The sequence below is a fragment of the Anopheles arabiensis genome, chromosome 3 (genome assembly GCF_016920715.1).
Source record: "Anopheles arabiensis isolate DONGOLA chromosome 3, AaraD3, whole genome shotgun sequence".
In the NCBI taxonomy this organism is placed as follows: domain Eukaryota; kingdom Metazoa; phylum Arthropoda; class Insecta; order Diptera; family Culicidae; genus Anopheles; species Anopheles arabiensis.
In genome coordinates, this window is record NC_053518.1 from 9,775,645 (window position 1) to 9,794,994 (window position 19,350).

Genomic DNA, 19,350 nt, shown 5'->3' on the forward strand with positions numbered 1-19,350 from the left:
CTGATTGAAGATACTCTAGCTGCGAGTATTGGATTGAAGGGCCATCCGGACCCACTTGAGCTGCAGTGGACCGCCAACGTAAAGCGCAAGGAGGAATCTTCGCATTTGACCAGCCTAGAGATCTCTGCACGCGGGGGAGAGCGGCGCTATCCAATAGCGGCCGCTCATACGGTTAAACAGCTAAGTTTGCCACAACAAAAAAATGATTATTCCACACTGATAAGTTCTTATGACTACTTACAGGATCTGCCAGCTGAACAACACGAAGATGGTATGCCGAGAATCCTTATCGGCTTGGAGAACGTGCACCTATTTACACCGCTGGAGTCTCGGTCTGGTCAATCTGGAGGACCGATCGCAGTGAGGACGGTGTTAGGATGGTCTGTTTACGGGCCACATAAGGAAAACACCACCAAGCGTCAACCAGCGACGGCCAACAGCAACAGGGCGAGCCAGCAGCAGGATTTATCGGCCCCTATCGGACATGTGCCAGAGATGAACGCAGTATCGCTGCTTTGTGATGATCATGCTGTGGCAAACCAGCAGCACCCTTGCAACTTCTCTTCACCAACGGCAACGGCCGCCAGCTACCGTACCATCAGAGGCGCTGACTACCATCATCACCGAGTGACGATACCGGGTGGTGAGGTAGTATCCATCACCAAAAACATACAGCAGGAACAGCAGCGTCGACGAATCCTGACAACCTTCAGCAGCACGGCGGTCGATAAACAACCGCTACCACGGCCGAATGCAAGCATTTGCAGCCAATCAAACATTTGCAGCAACAATCCCAGCAGCAACAACAACGCGTACGATACACAACAGCCGTCGCGCATATCCCGTACAAACTCGATGGCATTGACCGCTACGATTGCTTTACCGCTACGAGAGCAGACGGAAAGCGAAACACAAAAAATGTAATACGACTAGGAAGCGCAAGTCAGGAAACGAAGTTATTAGAGATTAGGAAGGAAGTTACTTTATAGATCGTCAAAGCACATGGAGTGAACCCGGTAAGAAAATTGACAGATAACCGGTTCACGGGGTGGGGTGTTGCGACGATCGTAAACAAACAGAGCAGAACTGTCACCGCAGCTGACAGCCAAACTATCAAGACTTGCGATCGCGAGAGATTCCTTAATCTCACCTATAGAGGGCACTGCAACGGGTTCGGGTACAGGGAAGGCGAATGACCTCAGGATCAGGAATCGGGTTCCTCGCCATCGCGAGTCTTGATAGTTTGGCTGTCAGCTGCGGTGACAGTTCTGCTCTGTTTGTTTACGATCGTCGCAACAGTGAGTAACTTTTTCGTACACAGAGATTCTATAGTGAGCAATCGTGTCACCTATGAGCGTAACGTGAGCGTAACGTGAGCGTCACCTCTTACTTCGTTTTGTAATGGGAGATTTGCCATTTCAAAGGTTTTTTAGTATAATATTATAATATTATAATATTATAATATAATAATATAATAATATAATAATATTATAATATTATAATATTATAATATTATAATATTTTGTTATATTATTACATCCGTAAACATACAAACATTGTTTTTGCTCCTATTTTCGACGATTTATAGCAGTTTTACACTCTTACTCTCCTAAGATTGGAGTTGATAAGTACTCACAATAATATTTTTATGTTGCTTATTATGGTTCACAACTTATTATTTTTCTCTTATGTTATTGCAATATTGCTTGAAAGTTAGGATTTTCGATAAAAGAAATGTCGTAGCATATATCAACATACGCGATGCAGTGTTCAGATCAAGTTTTATAGGAATATTCTTGTTAAAGGAAAACTAACTTGTTCATCGTGATTTAAAATTGCAGACAAATTAGAATAAATTATGCAAGCACCAAATCTGTAGTAAAAACCACACTTTCATTGGTTTAGTGTCTTGGTTCTCTTAAACATCTGCCATGTTGTCTGGTAATTTAAGGTTTTTAGTTATCCTGCCAAAAATAGGCATAGTTCCGAAAACTAGTACAGTTTCCCTAGTGCGAGTCGTATCGTCTCTCGTCCCGAATGTTCCGCGGTATTGCTGGTCAACATTATTAATCATTTCGTTCTTTTACAGGCTAGTTCTCGCCATGCGGTACCAAGGGCTGAAGGTGAAGCTGTAAGTAATGCTATTAGTTTATCTGCATTATAGTATTTGTTGTGGATGATAGGCGACCCCTGTTCTCACCGCGACAGTCGTCCTGTCGATGGTGGAGTCCCAGGGAGGATGCCAGTGTGCGCACGCACACTCCGGCGCATCCATAAGCACCGCACGATCAGAGTGTGTGGAACAGCCGATAGAGCAGGAGCTCTCGGCAGGGCACGCGGCCCGTTTACTGTGGTTGTATAGTGTTTAATATGTTTTATCTGTAAATATAAAACGTTCTGTTTGTGCCGTGTAATACTTCAATACCGTCTTTATGATTCATTTTGCTCGGACACAACAGTGGCGACGAGGATGGGATCCTCCTCGCGTAGGGGGGGATCTCAGCAAGAAGAACCCACGGCCGCCATCGCGATTGGAAGCTGTGTTCTGCTGCATCATCCAAGGGAGACGCCATCGCGATCGCAAGTGCAAAAACAACGCCGTGGAATTTCGGGCCGGTGCCGCCCCAACAACCGACGTTCCGACTGCCGTCCCATCACGGGGACCGTTTCGGCAGCAGTTACACACACATACTCTCCACGCAGGCTGTAGCTTCCAGTCCGGCGCGATCACTTTCCGCCGCTACTGCAGCCCCGTGTAAGCGACGTCAAAGTCGCCCGCTGCAGCTTCCAGTCCGGCGCGATCACATTCGGCCGCTACTGGAACCTCGTGTAAGCGACGTCAAAGTCGCCCGTTGCAGCCTCCAGTCAGGCGCGATCACATTCGGCCGCTACTGGAACCTCGTGTAAGCGACGTCAAAGTCGCCCGTTGCAGCCTCCAGTCAGGCGCCATCACATTCCGCCGCTGCTGCAGCCCCACATCAGCGTCGTCAAAGACGCCTACTGCAGCCTCGTATTCAGCCTGCTGCAGTTTCCTATCCAGCAGAATCGAGTTCTGCCGCTTCTTCAGACCCGGGTACAGCGACATCACGGTCGCCGACTGCAGCTCCCCCTCGGCACGGACGCAAATAGTTCGCCGCTGCAGTTCTTCTATCAGGGACAGATGCAATCTGCATTCCGCTAACGCTGCAGCTTACATTTAGACAGCTACTTTTCGCCATCGCTGCAGATCCCATCAAGCGAATCATATGCCGCCTAGAGTACCAGTTTCGTCAGGCGATGTTACGCGCCACCACCTTCCACCGCACCGTATCATCGATGGAAGCCGATGGGACCATCAAGCACCGTCGCCACCCACACATCTCTGGACACCCCGCAACGCACGTAAATTTGGCCGGAGGGTGTCGCCACGCCGATATTCCCCAATGGAATATCCCGCGTTGGCAGGACCCCTCCGGATAAATTAAAAAGGGGAGATGTTGTGGATGATAGGCGACCCCTGTTCTCACCGCGACAGTCGTCCTGTCGATGGTGGAGTCCCAGGGAGGATGCCAGTGTGCGCACGCACACTCCGGCGCATCCATAAGCACCGCACGATCAGAGTGTGTGGAACAGCCGATAGAGCAGGAGCTCTCGGCAGGGCACGCGGCCCGTTTACTGTGGTTGTATAGTGTTTAATATGTTTTATCTGTAAATATAAAACGTTCTGTTTGTGCCGTGTAATACTTCAATACCGTCTTTATGATTCATTTTGCTCGGACACAACAGTATTGTATCTGTATTACTATTACTATTATCTATAACTGTAAAGCAGTTTGACAAAAAAAAAAACTTACTTATCCGGCGCTACAACCGCTTTGCGTATTAGTTTGTATTTGTTCAACGTTCATAGTGTACGATTTTGCAATCCTTTCAAGTGAGCATCTCAACCACATAATTATTTAGAATCACGGGTTATAATTTGATAATTGTTGATACACTTACAACACGTTGGTAGAAGAAAACAATGATGTCTTTCGATTTGAATACCCCAATGATTCAATCAATCTACCAATGCTTGCTGTGTTGAAGAAAGGCATCTCCTTTATGAAATAAAGATCATCCAAGTACCCATAGTTGGTTAGCAAAACCATTCTATAGTGATATATAGAATCTAATATTATAATATAATATTATATTATTATATCTGTAAACATAAAAACATTGGTTTTGCTCCTATTTTCGACGATTTATAGCAGTTTTACACTCTTACTCACAATAATAATTTTATGTTGCTTATTATGGTTCACAAATTTCTTATTTTTCCCTTAAGTTGTTGCAATATTGCTTGAAAGTTAGGTTTTTTGATAAAAGAAATGTCGTAGCATATATCAACATACGCGATGCAGTGTTCAGATCAAGTTTTATAGGAATATTCTTGTTAAAGGAAAACTAACTTGTTCATCGTGATTTAAAATTGCAGACAAATTAGAATAAATTATGCAAGCACCAAATCTGTAGTAAAAACCACACTTTCATTGGTTTAGTGTCCTGGTTCTCTTAAACATCTGCCATGCTGTCTGGTAATTTAAGGTTTTTAGTTATCCTGCCAAAAATAGGCATAGTTTCGAAAACTAGTACAGTTTCCCTAGTGCGAGTCGTATCGTCTCTCGTCCCGAATGTTCCGCGGTATTGCTGGTCAACATTATTAATCATTTCGTTCTTTTACAGGCTAGTTCTCGCCATGCGGTACCAAGGGCTGAAGGTGAAGCTGTAAGTAATGCTATTAGTTTATCTGCATTATAGTATTGTATCTGTATTACTATTACTATTATCTATAACTGTAAAGCAGTTTGACAAAAAAAAACTTACTTACTTATCCGGCGCTACAACCGGTTTGCGTATTAGTTTGTATTAGTTCAACGTTCATAGTGTACGATTTTGCAATCCTTTCAAGCGAGCATTTGATTATACTTGGATGATAGTTCGAAACAAGTACTTATTTGTATTACTTTTTGTTTAAATGAGTTGTACCACACAACACTACTACGCATAATCAAATTGATGGAACGGGGTAGAATCTCTACCACATAATAATTTAGAATCACTGGGAATAATTTGATAATTGTTGATACACTTACAACACGTTGGTAGAAGAAAACAATGATGTCTTTCGATTTGAATACCCCAATGATTCAATCAATCTACCAATGCTTGTTGTGTCGAAGAAAGGCATCTCCTTTATGAAATAAAGATCATCCAAGCACCCATAGTTGGTTAGCAAAACCGTTCTATAGTGAGTAACTTTTTCGTACACAGAGATTCTATAGTGAGCAATCGTGTCACCTATGAGCGTAACGTGAGCGTAACGTGAGCGTCACCTCTTACTTCGTTTTGTAATGGGAGATTTATTTGTTTTTACTATACATACTATACTATACAGAACATATTGTAATACACCATGATGCCATGCTGCAGAGAGATGTCCAGGTTTCGTACCGGCCAGCAGAGGAAGCTGCCGGATTGGGCAACCCTTTGGCTTTCTCAACGCCTAGGCCTGTACCTAGGGAGGAGGATATGGGGGCGTACGATTTTGGCCCATTGTTTGAGGTGGCAGCTCAAGCAATGAGGCCAAAAAGAAAAAAAAGATGCTCCCAGAATTCTGCAGGCCATTATCGACGCGATCGGACGGTTTGAGAACGCATAAATTTAAATGTTTTGTGAGGTCTAGGAATTATTGTTTTGCTGAATTATTTATTTATTCAACAAAAGTAATTGAGCCACTATTCCGGTTGCAGTTACACGAAGATAGCAACTAGCAGTATTTTTGCAATTTCACGCCTGTGTGGTTTGTGTTTTTGCAGTCATAAATTTTCAGATGTCTCGTATGGATTTTAATAAAATCGCAAACATATGACTATCTATATACATTACTAATTCATGATTTGTCTTTTTTTTGTAAGGCCTTAACCCGTAGCCAAAAACTGCAGCTTTTGCGCTGCATTAAAAACACCCCTTGCTCTGGCAGACAAAACATATATATTATGGCAATAACAGCCTTACTGCCAGGGCATGGGGTGCAATAGCTGCCGGGCTACGTAGCACGGTGCCCACTTGTAAAAAAGTGTGGCAGCAGCTCAGGTTCCGCTATCGGCAGGTTCGGATGCGCGTAATCGCTGCGAATTGCAACGACGAAAGTAAGTAAGAAGTTGCTTGACGCGCAGTAAATGCATGAAGTAAGACATATTCAGTCGTACCTTCCATAGAAATGGATACCAGCATTACGTGTCAATCATAGAACACGTAAATTTTTAAAGCGCAACGCTATAAAATGAGTGCGAGAACATAGCACAGTTCAGTTACGCAACCGGTAACGTAATAGGATTCGAGCAGTCGCATCGATTAAAAATTGCAGAGGTTTGTTAAAAGATGCTTGATGCGCTGGCAAATGCATGAAGTAAGACATGGTAAATTGTGCGTTAGTAAATTGATGTTATTTATCAAACCACGGTTTATTAGGTCTTGTATACTTACCATTGCTTTCCTCCAGGATGACGACGAATGGACGAATCTCTACAGAGAAACGCTATCGAGCTACCAAAGTATCTACTTGACATTTGGAACCTGTGCCACACGAATGACGAGCAGCACAATATCCGATGCAATTGTAGCGGTCAGTGATATATTCTGGAAATGGTACAGAAAGATGTTAGTAATTAGTTCCAGATCAAGAGAAGGAATATAGGGATTATATGCTACACAATCCTTTGGAACGAAATTTACGGAAACAACCCTACGGATGCGGAAATCCCCCGTTTCATCCATTTTATCATGCGTAGTAGTTGTGTGGCTCAAAACGTTTAAATAATAATGATAATAAAGTAAGACAAATATGTACTTGCTTGGTACTATCGTCCAAGTGAAGTCAATTGCTCGCTTGCAAAATCGTACGCTATGAACGATGAACATTTAGAACTTTCCATTGTAGATTAACCCAAAAATGCGTGGTAAAATGCAATATAGTGAATCTATCGGAGCTACATAACTAGGATTAAGTGTCGCCTGAAAGACGGATAAGACTTTGCACGAGTTGTGTTAAACAGTTGAAAAAAAATCGATAATTTAATAATTGAATTTTAATATTTATTCATCCATTGAAAGTATATCTTGCGGGAAAAATTATCTTTTGGTTCAGCAGTGGCATTACAGCTGAACTGAACTGAAAAACTGAAATGAACTGCAACTCCTATTGGGAAAAGTAGTGGTACTATAATGTACACGGAATAAGGACATTCCTGCGCCAAGGTGTTCTTTTTTATATGAGCACATGATGAAGCAACTAATTTTCATATCTTATAAGCATATCTTATAGATCATCAACATGTTTTTATATAACAAGCAAAACAGCTAACATATTTATAGAACTTTTGAAAAAAAACGTAAGTAAAATTTAGAAAAGACTTTAGCATCCTCTCAAAACTTGCGGCCTGGCCGGTTGGGGTGTTGAAGTTACAGCACTTTTTTATTGAAAAAAAATATTGGTAGGATTTTCTAAGTTCTAATTTTACTACGATATGTTATAAAACATTGCTATGAACCTAAAAAACAGTATTCATTCAAATCTAACAAGTAATTCAAAAGTACACGCTTTTAACCACGAAAAACCACATTCTTCCATACGAAATGTATGGCCTACCCGGGTATGCCTGATGAAAATTTATTCTTGATGGTGGGAACAAGTGGTCCGCAGACCAAAGGTTAGAACACTGCTTATTATTATATATTATACGTTTCGGATACGCATTTTAGGAGCATGGTTACTTACCAATTGGTTGCTTTCTTCCAGGACGAGTCCTATTGATCCCATTATAATGATGAAAGATCAAACACGAATATATCAAGCAGAAATATTCACAGGACAATAATAGCTCAACCGCACAGTTTGGCACTCTGATTGTAAAAGAACGATATGATAATGAAACGGAAGTGAGGCTGTGACGTTAGAGAGAGACAAAGATCGAGAAAAAAAATAAGGTGTCTGATCAAAAACGTTACGAAACGATCAAGCTACAATCAGTACCGTTGCGTAACCGATCGCGCGGAGGACACATGGCGATGTTTTCATACGAGTTTTTTTCAAAGCCGCTAGCTAATTTTTTTTTTAAATGAAAAAATAGGAATTTTCACAGCTGAAAAAATATTTTGAATGAATTTCCGCTTAGCATTTTCGTAGAAAGCTGGCGATATCGGAATGATTGTCTCATCACGTCATGCATATGACTCAAGTTACACTAAGCAATTAACGCCGCGCTCTTGCAACTATCGAACAAAACATCTGACCCGCGTACAAGGTGGCCATAATATAGAGGTTATCTTTTCCCAAGATGTATGTAGTACCAAGGTGTATCATTATCGCAACTACCCAGTCAGACAAATCGGACTTAATTTACCCCTATCTTACCGCTAAATTACCGGTAATTTAAGAGTAATTTAATGGTAATTTAGCAGTCGTTAATTTATCCATTCGAGCAGTTTTGAAAGATCCTGTCAATGTTTGGATAGCTCCTATCAATTGCTTCCTTAATTTTTTTTTTATTTTTTTCGGCCTCATTTCATTTTCCTTAAGTTATACAAACAATTTCTTTTTTTTTCAGCCAACTCGACATGTACAGCCGCTTCACCCGGAGAAAATGATGCACAATAAGCGCTAATAAACGTACTTTCTCGGCTGATTTTTACGTTTAACAGTTTTGAACACACCGCCGTCGTCTTCTTCCGCTAAAGATCATTAAAACTACACTCTTTTTGCTCTTATTTATATCTTTTCACCGGCAACAAACGACAACACTTCCTTCCGCTGAATTGCTCTTAAATTACTGTTATGCCAGACACAAAACTGCTCGAATGGGTAAATTAACAGAAGGCTGTCTGACTGGGTTATACCCAGGTGACAACTGTTCTACAGTTTTAGCTTATGCTTCTTGTGAACAGCTCGATTTAACCCATTGCCTCATACAAATGCTTGAAACCATGGATGTGTGAGTGAGGCCCGTGGCAACGCTCATCGGATGCGATTTGTATGGGATTTGACAGATAACGTCGGACGTGCGATTTCGGCCGTTCGATAAAATCGCATGCGAAAAAGCGTTGCCATCGCCCTGAACAACGATTTGTTGAAGCGTTGATGTTTATGTCAGAGCTTCGGTAGAAGCCGGACAAGCAAGTAGCTTGTAGTTTCGTCCTCAGCGTTCAACAATCAAAACACTGAGTAAGAAGAAATAAACTATCTATCTAGGAGTATCAGAATAGCAGAGAAACGCAGGGAAAATAACAAAACAACGCGAAAGAGTGTTTTTTTTATAAACCCAAGTAGCCTTAAGAAACTCTATTTGATTATTAACAGTTTTTTTAAGGCCTTAAAAATCAAATAGAGTTTCTTAAGAGAATATGACATTTGCCAGCGTTACAGCATAACGATGTATTCCGTTACCCTCGTTTTTTTTTATTCGGGTCAATATAACACACAGTGTTTTTCAAATTTTATCTACACCATTTCCAATTTATTCAATATTCGAAAAATCATTTTCTTATTTATATAATAATGCGTATTTATTTTCACACCAAAATATTTGTGTTGCTTAACTGTACGAAAATTATGTGTTTTCTTTTATTCCCCTACTTGAATCTGCGGTAATAATAAAAAAAAATAAAAATTAAAAAAAATCATAGTTTTTAAGTAATACATGTGAAGAGTTTGATAAAGGGTACAGGCGGTCCCCGAGATACACGGTTAATGGGGACCGAAAACGGCCGCAAAATACCGCGTATCTCGAATTTCCGCGTAAGTCGAATCTCGTGATTTCCAGCTAAAATTTCACAAATTTTCGTGTAATTTTGCAAGTAGGGGGCGGTTTTAGTCATTTTATGAATTATTTGATATGATCCTGACTGAATATAACAGTTTTAAACATTTTTAAAAAGTTATTAACATTGGATCGAAACGGAAATTATTTGGCAATTTACAATTGATGTGTCAAAACAGTACAATTTTCTCAAAGAACTGTCAAATTTAGAAAACCGTGTATCTCCGAATCCGCGTATAAGAGGTACCGTGTATCTCGGGGACCGCCTGTATGCAATATTAGCAAATGAGAAAAATCTTCATAAAAATATTTATTTTCTTGGGCAAAATAATATGCTCTTGATGACGATCATTTTTGAGACATACTGTACATGGTCACGTACATGGCGCCTCCATTTCTTATGTCAAAAAGTTCGTCAAGCTTCGTGTGTGTAGCTTGTGTGTAGATGGCAACAAAACCAAGCGTCTGCGACAATATCTATCAGCTATTGTTTAATCTGTGTATCATCGTGCTTTTACAACAGGTCAGTGTATCGATATTACCATTCTCTTCACATGAGCTACATAAGTTTTATATTTCGCAGCATTTTCGATTCCGATAGCGTTTGGACATCATGTTTTCCGTACACGGCAGCAGCTGACCTCCACGATGAAGATTGACGAAATCCGCGTAATGAAAGAAAATTGTGTGATGCGGTTACCTAGTGAAATTGTGTTTTTATTCAATAAACGAATAAGTGTTTTATTTATTAATTTATTTCACGAAAATATAAGCACATTAAGCTTAACGAAGACCTTGCATGTCCCTAACGAAAGAGAAAGAAAAATACAGCCATCTCTGTAAATTTTTCGTTAATTTTGATCTTTTTCGTTAAAAATACCGGTTAAATTTTAAGATTTAACGAAACATTGACGAAGAAAGGAAAGCGTTACGCAGTGTTTTAAGCCCTGGAATTACTGCTGTATGGAAAGCTAAAAGTAATACTTTTAGGCATACTTTTAACGGTTTCTTAACAGGATTGTGCTACTTGGGAAACTTTTGTTGAACGCAGTCAATGTTAACCATTCGCTGATTAAAACAAAAGAGGACAAACCAATTTGTTCTGCTGCGCAAATCCACGTTTTATTCTTGTCTATTTTTAATCGACACACGGAAGCTGTCAGCGCGGCTCGATGACAGCTAAAACACAGTTCAATGTCTTAGCCCAAAGTGGGTATAGGGACTAGGTGGGCTTATAGGTTTGGCGGGAAGGCCATATTGGACGAACGAATGACAGGAGGGGATTCGATTGTGATACGTAGTTTTTCACCCATACTACGACACATCAACCAAAACAGCCATTCGAATTCACACGCATACATCAACAAATGATCGAATCCCCTCCTGTCATTTCGTTTTCATTTTTCTACAGCACGGCTGTCAAATTGTTCGGGATAAGCCCACCTGTATAATAAACCCACTTTGGTCTTAGCCATATTATGGCGTGGAAACACCGTTCAGAGGAACAGGGTTTATAGGAACAGGGTTCTTCGGCATGACTTCCAACAACTTTTTGTTTGATACGGATTGAAGAGTACGCATGTTTTGTTTTGGGCCGGTAGCTTGTGTACAACGTGATGACAATTCTCAAGATGGCCCCAGGAAAAAACGCTTCACTCTGACGTTTCAACTGTTTTAAGCCTGCTCTTTAAGCTTCCAGCAGCTCAAAAAACGCTAAGAATCTGCTCGAAAATGTCACTTGGGTACTCACTTTGGTACCCAGCTGCTCGAAAACTGCTGTCCAATGCACATAATTGACAGGCTAAAATTTCAGCCAACCAAAGTGGGTAGAAAGGAGGTGTCGTCATGTAGAACAATTGGGCATCGAGCAAGGTGGAATGTATAATGAGGTGTAGTTATAGCGCTTTTGGCGATCCCCCCCCTGGGCTCCGATTTTGACAGATGGTTTTCCGCTTGTATATGTATTGATGGATTGTTTACGTTTTGCTTGGTCAATATTTGGTGGAGATCAATTTGGGTGAATATTAAAATGGAAATTTTCCTTCGAGAACTTGAAGCGTTCGCCAAAAGCGGAAAATTAACTGTCAGTTTTTTTCGTCGATTCTTCTTCCACCTAGCTGTCAAAACGGGCTTATAACTTGACCTGATATCTTTACGGTCCTTGGCATCGAGGCTTTAGAAAAAAGTACAAAACCAGGATCGACGGCAGTTGTCAAATGCGACGAATGTTGCTGGTATTTTGATGATATGTGAATTGTTTTCGTTTAATAAACATTTTTTTAGCATAAAAAATTCGTATTTTGCATCCACACTCCATAAATCGAAATTTTACACGTTATAATGCAGCTGCTGTCTGTAAACAAATATCGACGGCTATTGTCAAACTGAATCTCAAAATGGCAACATGCCAAACGCTAAGAAGACACCTCCTTTATATTCGACCTTGCAGCCAACGAACTGAAAACGGAAAGGACCCCAATGATCGTTTTAAAAAATCAATCCTGAAATGAGCGTGGAGCAAAATATAAAAACATGCACCGCCATAAATCTCTTGCGCATGTGTAGCCATGTGTCCAAGCATCAAGCCCGAAAAGAAACACGGCAAAGATCCATTTTTTTTTGGAACGATAACATTTTACAGTTTACCCGCTTATTTTCTCTAGCAGTGCCAACTACGACAGCACTTATCTGCAATATTCACCGCCAGTGTGGCTTACTGCGCTGCATTTCATGGGAAGCGACCGTGTTTGCACTTACACATCGCAACGGCAAGAAGCGCCGTGTGGCTGTTCAGGTGAGAAAATAATAAACAAATATAGTATACCCTGGGCTGGGAACAGATTCCCAGGATACGTGGGCTGTGGTCGGGGGCACTACACATCCTTTCTCTCATACACTATCACGGCGACGTGCAAGCAAGGACGGAAGATTTATTCGCAGCTTCCGTAGAGCTCCAAGCTTTGGCCACGCAGCGCGCTGCTACAGAGGGGAATGCACCGGTGCATTCCATCGCTGCAAGAGTGTGCAGCACGCGCCACATAAAGCACTCGGGTTGCAGTGCAAACAGTTTTCGGTTCAAAAGGGGGGCGGTTGAATCTTCATTTCATCGTCCCCATTCCCCCCCCCCTCGTCCATCAAGAACCGTACCAAACCTTGAGGTTGGTAAGCTTCGTTCCGGCAGCGTACAGGAGGAACGCTTTCAGCGGTTAAGCTTTGTGCCTGGTTGCTGTTTGCACGGGATCTATAATGCAAAAAAGTATGTACCTTGTGCAATAAATTTTGCAAAACCCCGAAAGTCGTCGTGGCAGATTTCTGGGCTGCATAGTAAGGGTTTAGCATTGCGTAGTGTGTACATATTACGGTACGGGTTTTAGGAATGCTACGAGGACTAGGAAGTGGTATTGGCAGTCTGAAAGGAAAGGATTGTAATAAGTTTTATTTTGTACGCTTTATTACGTATACGTCTGTTGCTCTCTAGTCCCCAAGCACGTCTGCCGGATCACTCCCCAAGCAGCCAGAGCTGTCATATGCCAGTGTTGCCAGCAACCTTGCTTATTACACGCTTTCTTTTTCTTTTTTTTTTTTTACAAATATTTACAAACTTATTATTAAAGCTAATTATCCTAATGCACTTAGTCTAATCCTATCAATATGAATCTATACTAACTAAACATCAAATATTCTTGGAGCACGAACGACGCGTCCACTTCGGGTTTTGTATGGGTTATCTGTATCTGGCTCATCTGATTGAGATTCGTTATTTTCAAGGTCTTCATTTAATGTTGATTCTGAATCACTCGCTGTACAACACGTGTCATAATCAGATTCTGTCCCTGTAACTGTTTCGTTTGATTGATTTTCCAATGCCTCGGTATCTTGTGTTTCTATGCTTTCTGTTGGCTGATATCTATTTTCACCGTGAGATGCGGACATACTTATGGGTAAACCTACATGAATCTCATCTTTTTGATAGAATATGTCATTGCTATTTGGGATCATATTTGCAGTTTTCACCAGAAATCTTCTATTCCGTCGAAAATGATTTCCAAAATTGTCTTGAACTATGTACGATCTACTGTTTACCTGACGAACGATTTTACCATTATTCCATTCTTTTCCTGTCTTTTTGAAATTCACTCTATCTCCTATGTTCAGGACTGGCAATGGTTTTGAAGCTCGATCATAAAATTTCTTTTGATGTTGTCGCTTGGAAAATATTTTCGTTTCAATGAGTTTTTCATCAATGCAATTGCGATGTAACAACGCACTATTTGTGGGTAAGCGAGACTTAAGCTGGCGACCAAAGAATAATTGTGCTGGAGAAAGACCCATTGTCGCTACTGTTGTGGTGTTATACTCTAGAAGCCGATATTGAAAATATTTGATATCGTCAGCTTCATAGCATCGTTTCATTATATTTTTTGCAATAGCTACACCTTTTTCTGCTAGTCCGTTACTTTGAGGGTTTCTTGGGCTAGAAAATGATATGTTAATATTTGTATCATTGCTATACGTTACAAATGCAGTAGAATTGAATGGAACATTGTCACACCTGATTTGCGTGGGATACCCATATTCACAAAACACGCGATCTAAGACTTCCAGGACACATCTTATTGATTTTTCATTTAACTGCCTAGAAATAAGAAACCCGGAATATGCATCTATAATTACGATATGATCATTCCCTGCGTATTCATATAAATCTATACCCACTCTCTCAAATGGATAACTAGGAGGTGTGTCTTGTAAAAGGGGTTCTTTTTGTTGGTTACGTGTAAACTTTTCGCAAACCTGGCATGCTTTAACAAGTTCAGTGATGTCATTCGACATACCGGGCCAAAAAAACTGGGACCTGGCTCTTGCGAGAGTTTTTTCTATGCCTAGATGAGGAGCATGCAACCATTTGGAAATAGTTGGTTGCATGAGAGTAGGAACAACCAATCGATGCTCTTTGAACAACAATCCATTTTCAAAATGAAGCAAGTGTCGATGCTTATAAAACAATTGCCCTAATGAACCTAGTTGATGATATGACGGCCATCCCTGTTTGACATAATTGACAATTTGTTTGTATCTTTCATCATCATTGAGTTTACCTACATAGTAATTATAATTATCAGTTGATAAGCATGCTTTATTGGATATTGCATGAATTATCCCCGATAGCTCGTTGCTAAAGTCTTTATTGTCTGGCAGTGCTGCTCGTGAGAGACAGTCAGCTATAAGTAATTCCTTACCAGGTGTGTATTTTATGATCATTCCTGGATACTTCAATAGATGGAGGAACATTCGTTGCAAACGAGGAGTAACATCATCAATATCACGTTTAACCAGAGCTTCTAGTGGCTTGTGGTCCGATTGAACAGTGAATTCGTGACCATATAAAAAGTGATGAAATCGTTCACAAGCAAAAACAATAGCCAAGAGTTCTTTTTCTATTTGTGCCCACTTTTGTTCACTTTTGGATAGTGTGCGAGATGCATATGCTATGGCCTTTCCATTCTGCATTAAAACACTCCCTAAGCCATCTTTAGAACTGTCTGTTTGAACTATTATAGGCTTGTCAATATCAAACATTGCTAGCACAGGTTGATTGGTAATCGTCTCTAATATATCGTCAACCTCACGTTCGTGTTGCTCGGTCCAAGACCATTCAACATCATTGCGAGACAGTTGTCGCAGTAAGGCGGTTCGTTTGGATAGATTTGGGATAAATTTACCTAGATATTTTAGCAATCCCAGGAGACGAAGCACCTCTGACTTATTTTTTGGTCTGGGCATATCAACAATTGCATTTATGTAAGATTGATCTGGTCTTATTTTACCATCAGATAATATGTGACCCATGAACTTGATCTCATCAGTTCTGTATTGGGTTTTGCTAGAGTTAAATTTTATGTTATTTTGTCTAGCTCTTTCAAGAACAATTGATAGAGTTTTGTCATGTTCCTCAAAATCCTTTCCAGTAATGGCCAGATCATCAAAATATACTTCAACTCCAGGAATATCCCCAAATATTTTTACCATTCTTTGTTGGAACATTTCTGGTGCACTACTTATTCCAAACGGGACACGATTCCAACGGAATCTACCATACGGTGTCATAAACGTGGTTAGATCCGAACTTTTTCTATCTAGCTTCAACTGCCAAAACCCATTTTTAAGATCTAATACGGTAAATATTTTTTTTCCTGTCATACGACTTAGAAGATCTTCTGACTTTGGGATAAGAAAATGTTCCCTTTTGATACATTCATTCAATGGTTTTGGATCTAGACAAATACGTAAAGCACCATTAGGTTTTTCGACAATTTGCATATTGTTTACCCAATCTGTAGGGTATTCAACCGAACTAATAATCCCTAAAGATTCCATATTTTTAAGCTCATCTTTTAAACGAGAGTGCAGGCTAATTGGTATGCGCTTTTTGTAGTGCAAGGAGGGAGTGGAGTTTTCTTTAAGCGCTATAGTGCATTCCCCTGGAAGGTTTCCAAGGCCTTCAAAAAGATCCGCATTTGAATCAATGAACGTTTTCCTGTCTGATGGAAAAGACTGAGATGATTCTATACTATTCAAGCGTTTCAGCAATCCAAATGCTATACATGTTTGTAATCCCAATATTGGTTGAAGATTGTCATCTACAACAAAGAAATTAGCTGATAATGCGTTTTTGGTTTCTTCGTCAACACAAGTAAGACGAATCTGACCGTGTATTTGTATACGATTATTATTATAATCCACTACATTAAATGTACGCTCTTTCGACAACGGTAAGTTCATACGGGTAACCACGCTAACAGGAATGCAATTGACATCTGCACCGGTATCAAGCTTAAATTCCACTGGCCAGTCCTGAATTAGGTATCGTTTAGTCCATTTGTAATTGGAACCCACTGTTGCTACGTTACAGTTTACTCTACAATAATAATTATTTTGAAATTCATAAGAATCCATATTTTCCATACCCTCACAATAAACATCTCTAACAATGTTACCTGAATCAGCCCACGCGATCATGTTTACATCTTTGTCGTTCCTTTGCTTCACTTCATGCGTTGTTCGTACCGGTTCCCGTGAGATGTCACTGTTGCTGTTGATCTTCGGAGCTTTGCAGAATTTCATGAAATGTCCCCGCTTTCCGCAATTGTTACAGGTCACATTCTTTGCAGGACAATAACGACGATGACTCCCGTTAAAAGGTTGTCCACAGTTATAGCAGCTTGCCTTATGAAGTTCACTACGCTGAATTGTGTCTATTTTCCAATTTCCAGCATCTTTTTCTACACTATTGAGGTGATGTACATCGTTGGTCTGAATTAGCTGCTTGTGTTTTGATGCAGCCTCATACGTTTTACACATTTCTACGACGTTTTTAAGCGGCTCGTCTTTTGCATCCAACAATTTTAGCTGCAACGTTTTATTCTGGATGCCGACTATAATACGATCACGAAGCATTCGGTCAGCATAGGATGCGTGACAATTTGCACACTCAAATTCGCAAAATGCCATTTGTTTTCGTAGTGCCGTTTCAAACTCTGCAAAGGGTTGATTTTCCTTCTGCTCTATGAGGTTGAATTTGAACGCTTCGATGGCCAAATTTTTTCTTGGAAGACAGTAAGAATCAAAAGCAGTAATGACGTCATCCAATGTTCTGCCTTTTTCTTCTTTTTTAGCAGCATCTCCCTTATCATCTTTTTTTGTATTGGTTTCGACAATTTCACCGAACATTGCCTTCATGTCTCCGTTGCTGGGAAATAATGTGTTGTATATTTCAACTCCATGATCACCAACTAGCCATAAAAAAATCGCGATCTTGTTCCGCTCGTCCTCGTTGATTTTGTTATTCGCAATCATAAAGATGTGAAACTGCTGCTTCCATATTGGCCATTCTTTTGCCAAATCTGAGCAATCCAGCGCTCTTGGTAAGCGGTCTGCTGAATTTGCCGCCATCTTGCTGCTTCTTTTCTTCTCTTGATACACGCAATATGCGACTTTAATATGCGTTTGTTCTGCTGGTAAACGACAATAAATCCACGATTTACCGGATATTGGACGATACTTTCCCGTTTGCTTTTAGGTTCCGAGAGTTCTTACACTTCTGACACCATGTAATAAGTTTTATTTTGTACGCTTTATTACGTATACGTCTGTTGCTCTCTAGTCCCCAAGCACGTCTGCCGGATCACTCCCCAAGCAGCCAGAGCTGTCATATGCCAGTGTTGCCAGCAACCTTGCTTATTACAAGGATACTAAAATATTCACTGCACGGCACGGCATCGGTTCGCACAAATATGGTTCTGTGGATGGGAACGCTTTGCGGGCAGGGTACGGGCATCGAGTGGTAACGATGAATAAAAGACGACAGCAAACCAGAAAGAGCTGGTGCGAAGTGACGTAAAACAATCCACAATTACGTTACCCACGTTTCGACTTACTTGCGCCCCGGTACCAATCATAATCAAACAAATTGGATCAGAAAGTTTCTTTTCGCTGTGTTGCTGTTGCTTTCTTCGCGATAGATTGATAAGCGGCTGGAGCAGCGATAAACATTGAACGTCCGGGATGCCCATCACAATTATATCAATCTTCTGGGCTGTGAAGTGCGGGTGGAACTGAACGCTTTTGTAGGTGAAAATGTTGAAATAAAAAAGGCATTTGTTTTGAAATGAAACAGTGCGAAGATCGTTTTGGTGCAGCTGATTGCCTACATTTGGGCGTCTTTTGCATATTGAATTAAAAAATCAACTAAAACGCCTGAAAGTATGCAATGCGCATTGCACACCAATGAAAACCGTCGTTACTTTAGTTGTTAAATGATAGCTTTTACAATGCATTGTCATAGAACCCATCTATTTACTCAATAATCTAACGGTTTTTGTTTTCTTTTTTCGCTAGCTTCACACACTCATGGGAGGATTGATTATTTCCCCTCCCTGCGCCATAACGCCATCGTCATTCAGCTTAGCAAAAAAACATACACACACACTTTGTCTGTACCGCAACGAGAGCGGAAATATACAATATTTTCATTCAATCAACCGTCCATTCATCGTGCCAAAGCCCGGCCCGGTACGTGGAACGGAAACAGTGGAAACCGGGCGCTTGTGTAGTCTCTTTGATGACTTTCCGTCTCTCGGCCGTTCGGGATGCCGTGGTCCGAGCGGGAACGTGCTTCCACTGTGTGTTGAAGTTGTTGCACTCAAAATCAGAAAAAAATACACCCCGACGGAGCTAACGACCAAAACCCGCTGCCCGGATGGTAGTTTGTTTGATATTGGTTAGCTCTTACTGGCTAGTGTTCGCGACAGATGAAGCACACCATACATACTGGTCGTGTTATAGGAAGCATAATGGGAGCGGAGAGGAGGTACAGGCAAAAAAAAAAAAAAAACAGGGAAGAGCTGTCAGAAGGAAAAAAGTTGATAAATTTAATTTATGAAACCATTGCCGTGCGCTGCTAGGCGGCTGTTACTGTTCCAACGGATCCCCCCCCTCGAGTATGAAGTGG

General features: G+C 40.8%; 1 protein-coding gene and 2 long non-coding RNA genes across 3 annotated transcripts; 1 reads left to right on the plus strand and 2 right to left on the minus strand.

The window, feature by feature from the left end:
• The first annotated feature begins 2,116 nt into the window (after positions 1-2,116).
• LOC120902835 lies at positions 2,117-3,728 on the plus strand. The gene is made up of 2 exons (XR_005739490.1): positions 2,117-2,381; positions 2,460-3,728. It is a non-coding gene; the product is annotated as an uncharacterized LOC120902835 (long non-coding RNA).
• Positions 3,729-5,658: 1,930 nt separating this feature from the next.
• LOC120902833 lies at positions 5,659-7,953 on the minus strand. The gene is made up of 3 exons (XR_005739487.1): positions 7,802-7,953; positions 6,511-6,663; positions 5,659-6,417 (listed from the first exon to the last, which is right to left on the minus strand). It is a non-coding gene; the product is annotated as an uncharacterized LOC120902833 (long non-coding RNA).
• An 8,438-nt stretch (positions 7,954-16,391) lies between these two features.
• On the minus strand, positions 16,392-18,002 carry LOC120900350. Its single transcript, XM_040307213.1, has 2 exons — positions 16,838-18,002; positions 16,392-16,758 (listed from the first exon to the last, which is right to left on the minus strand). Exons 1-2 carry the CDS (start codon positions 17,790-17,792, stop codon positions 16,754-16,756), a joined length of 960 nt encoding a protein of 319 aa, XP_040163147.1. The 5' UTR covers positions 17,793-18,002; the 3' UTR covers positions 16,392-16,753.
• Between the last annotated feature and the right edge of the window lie 1,348 nt (positions 18,003-19,350).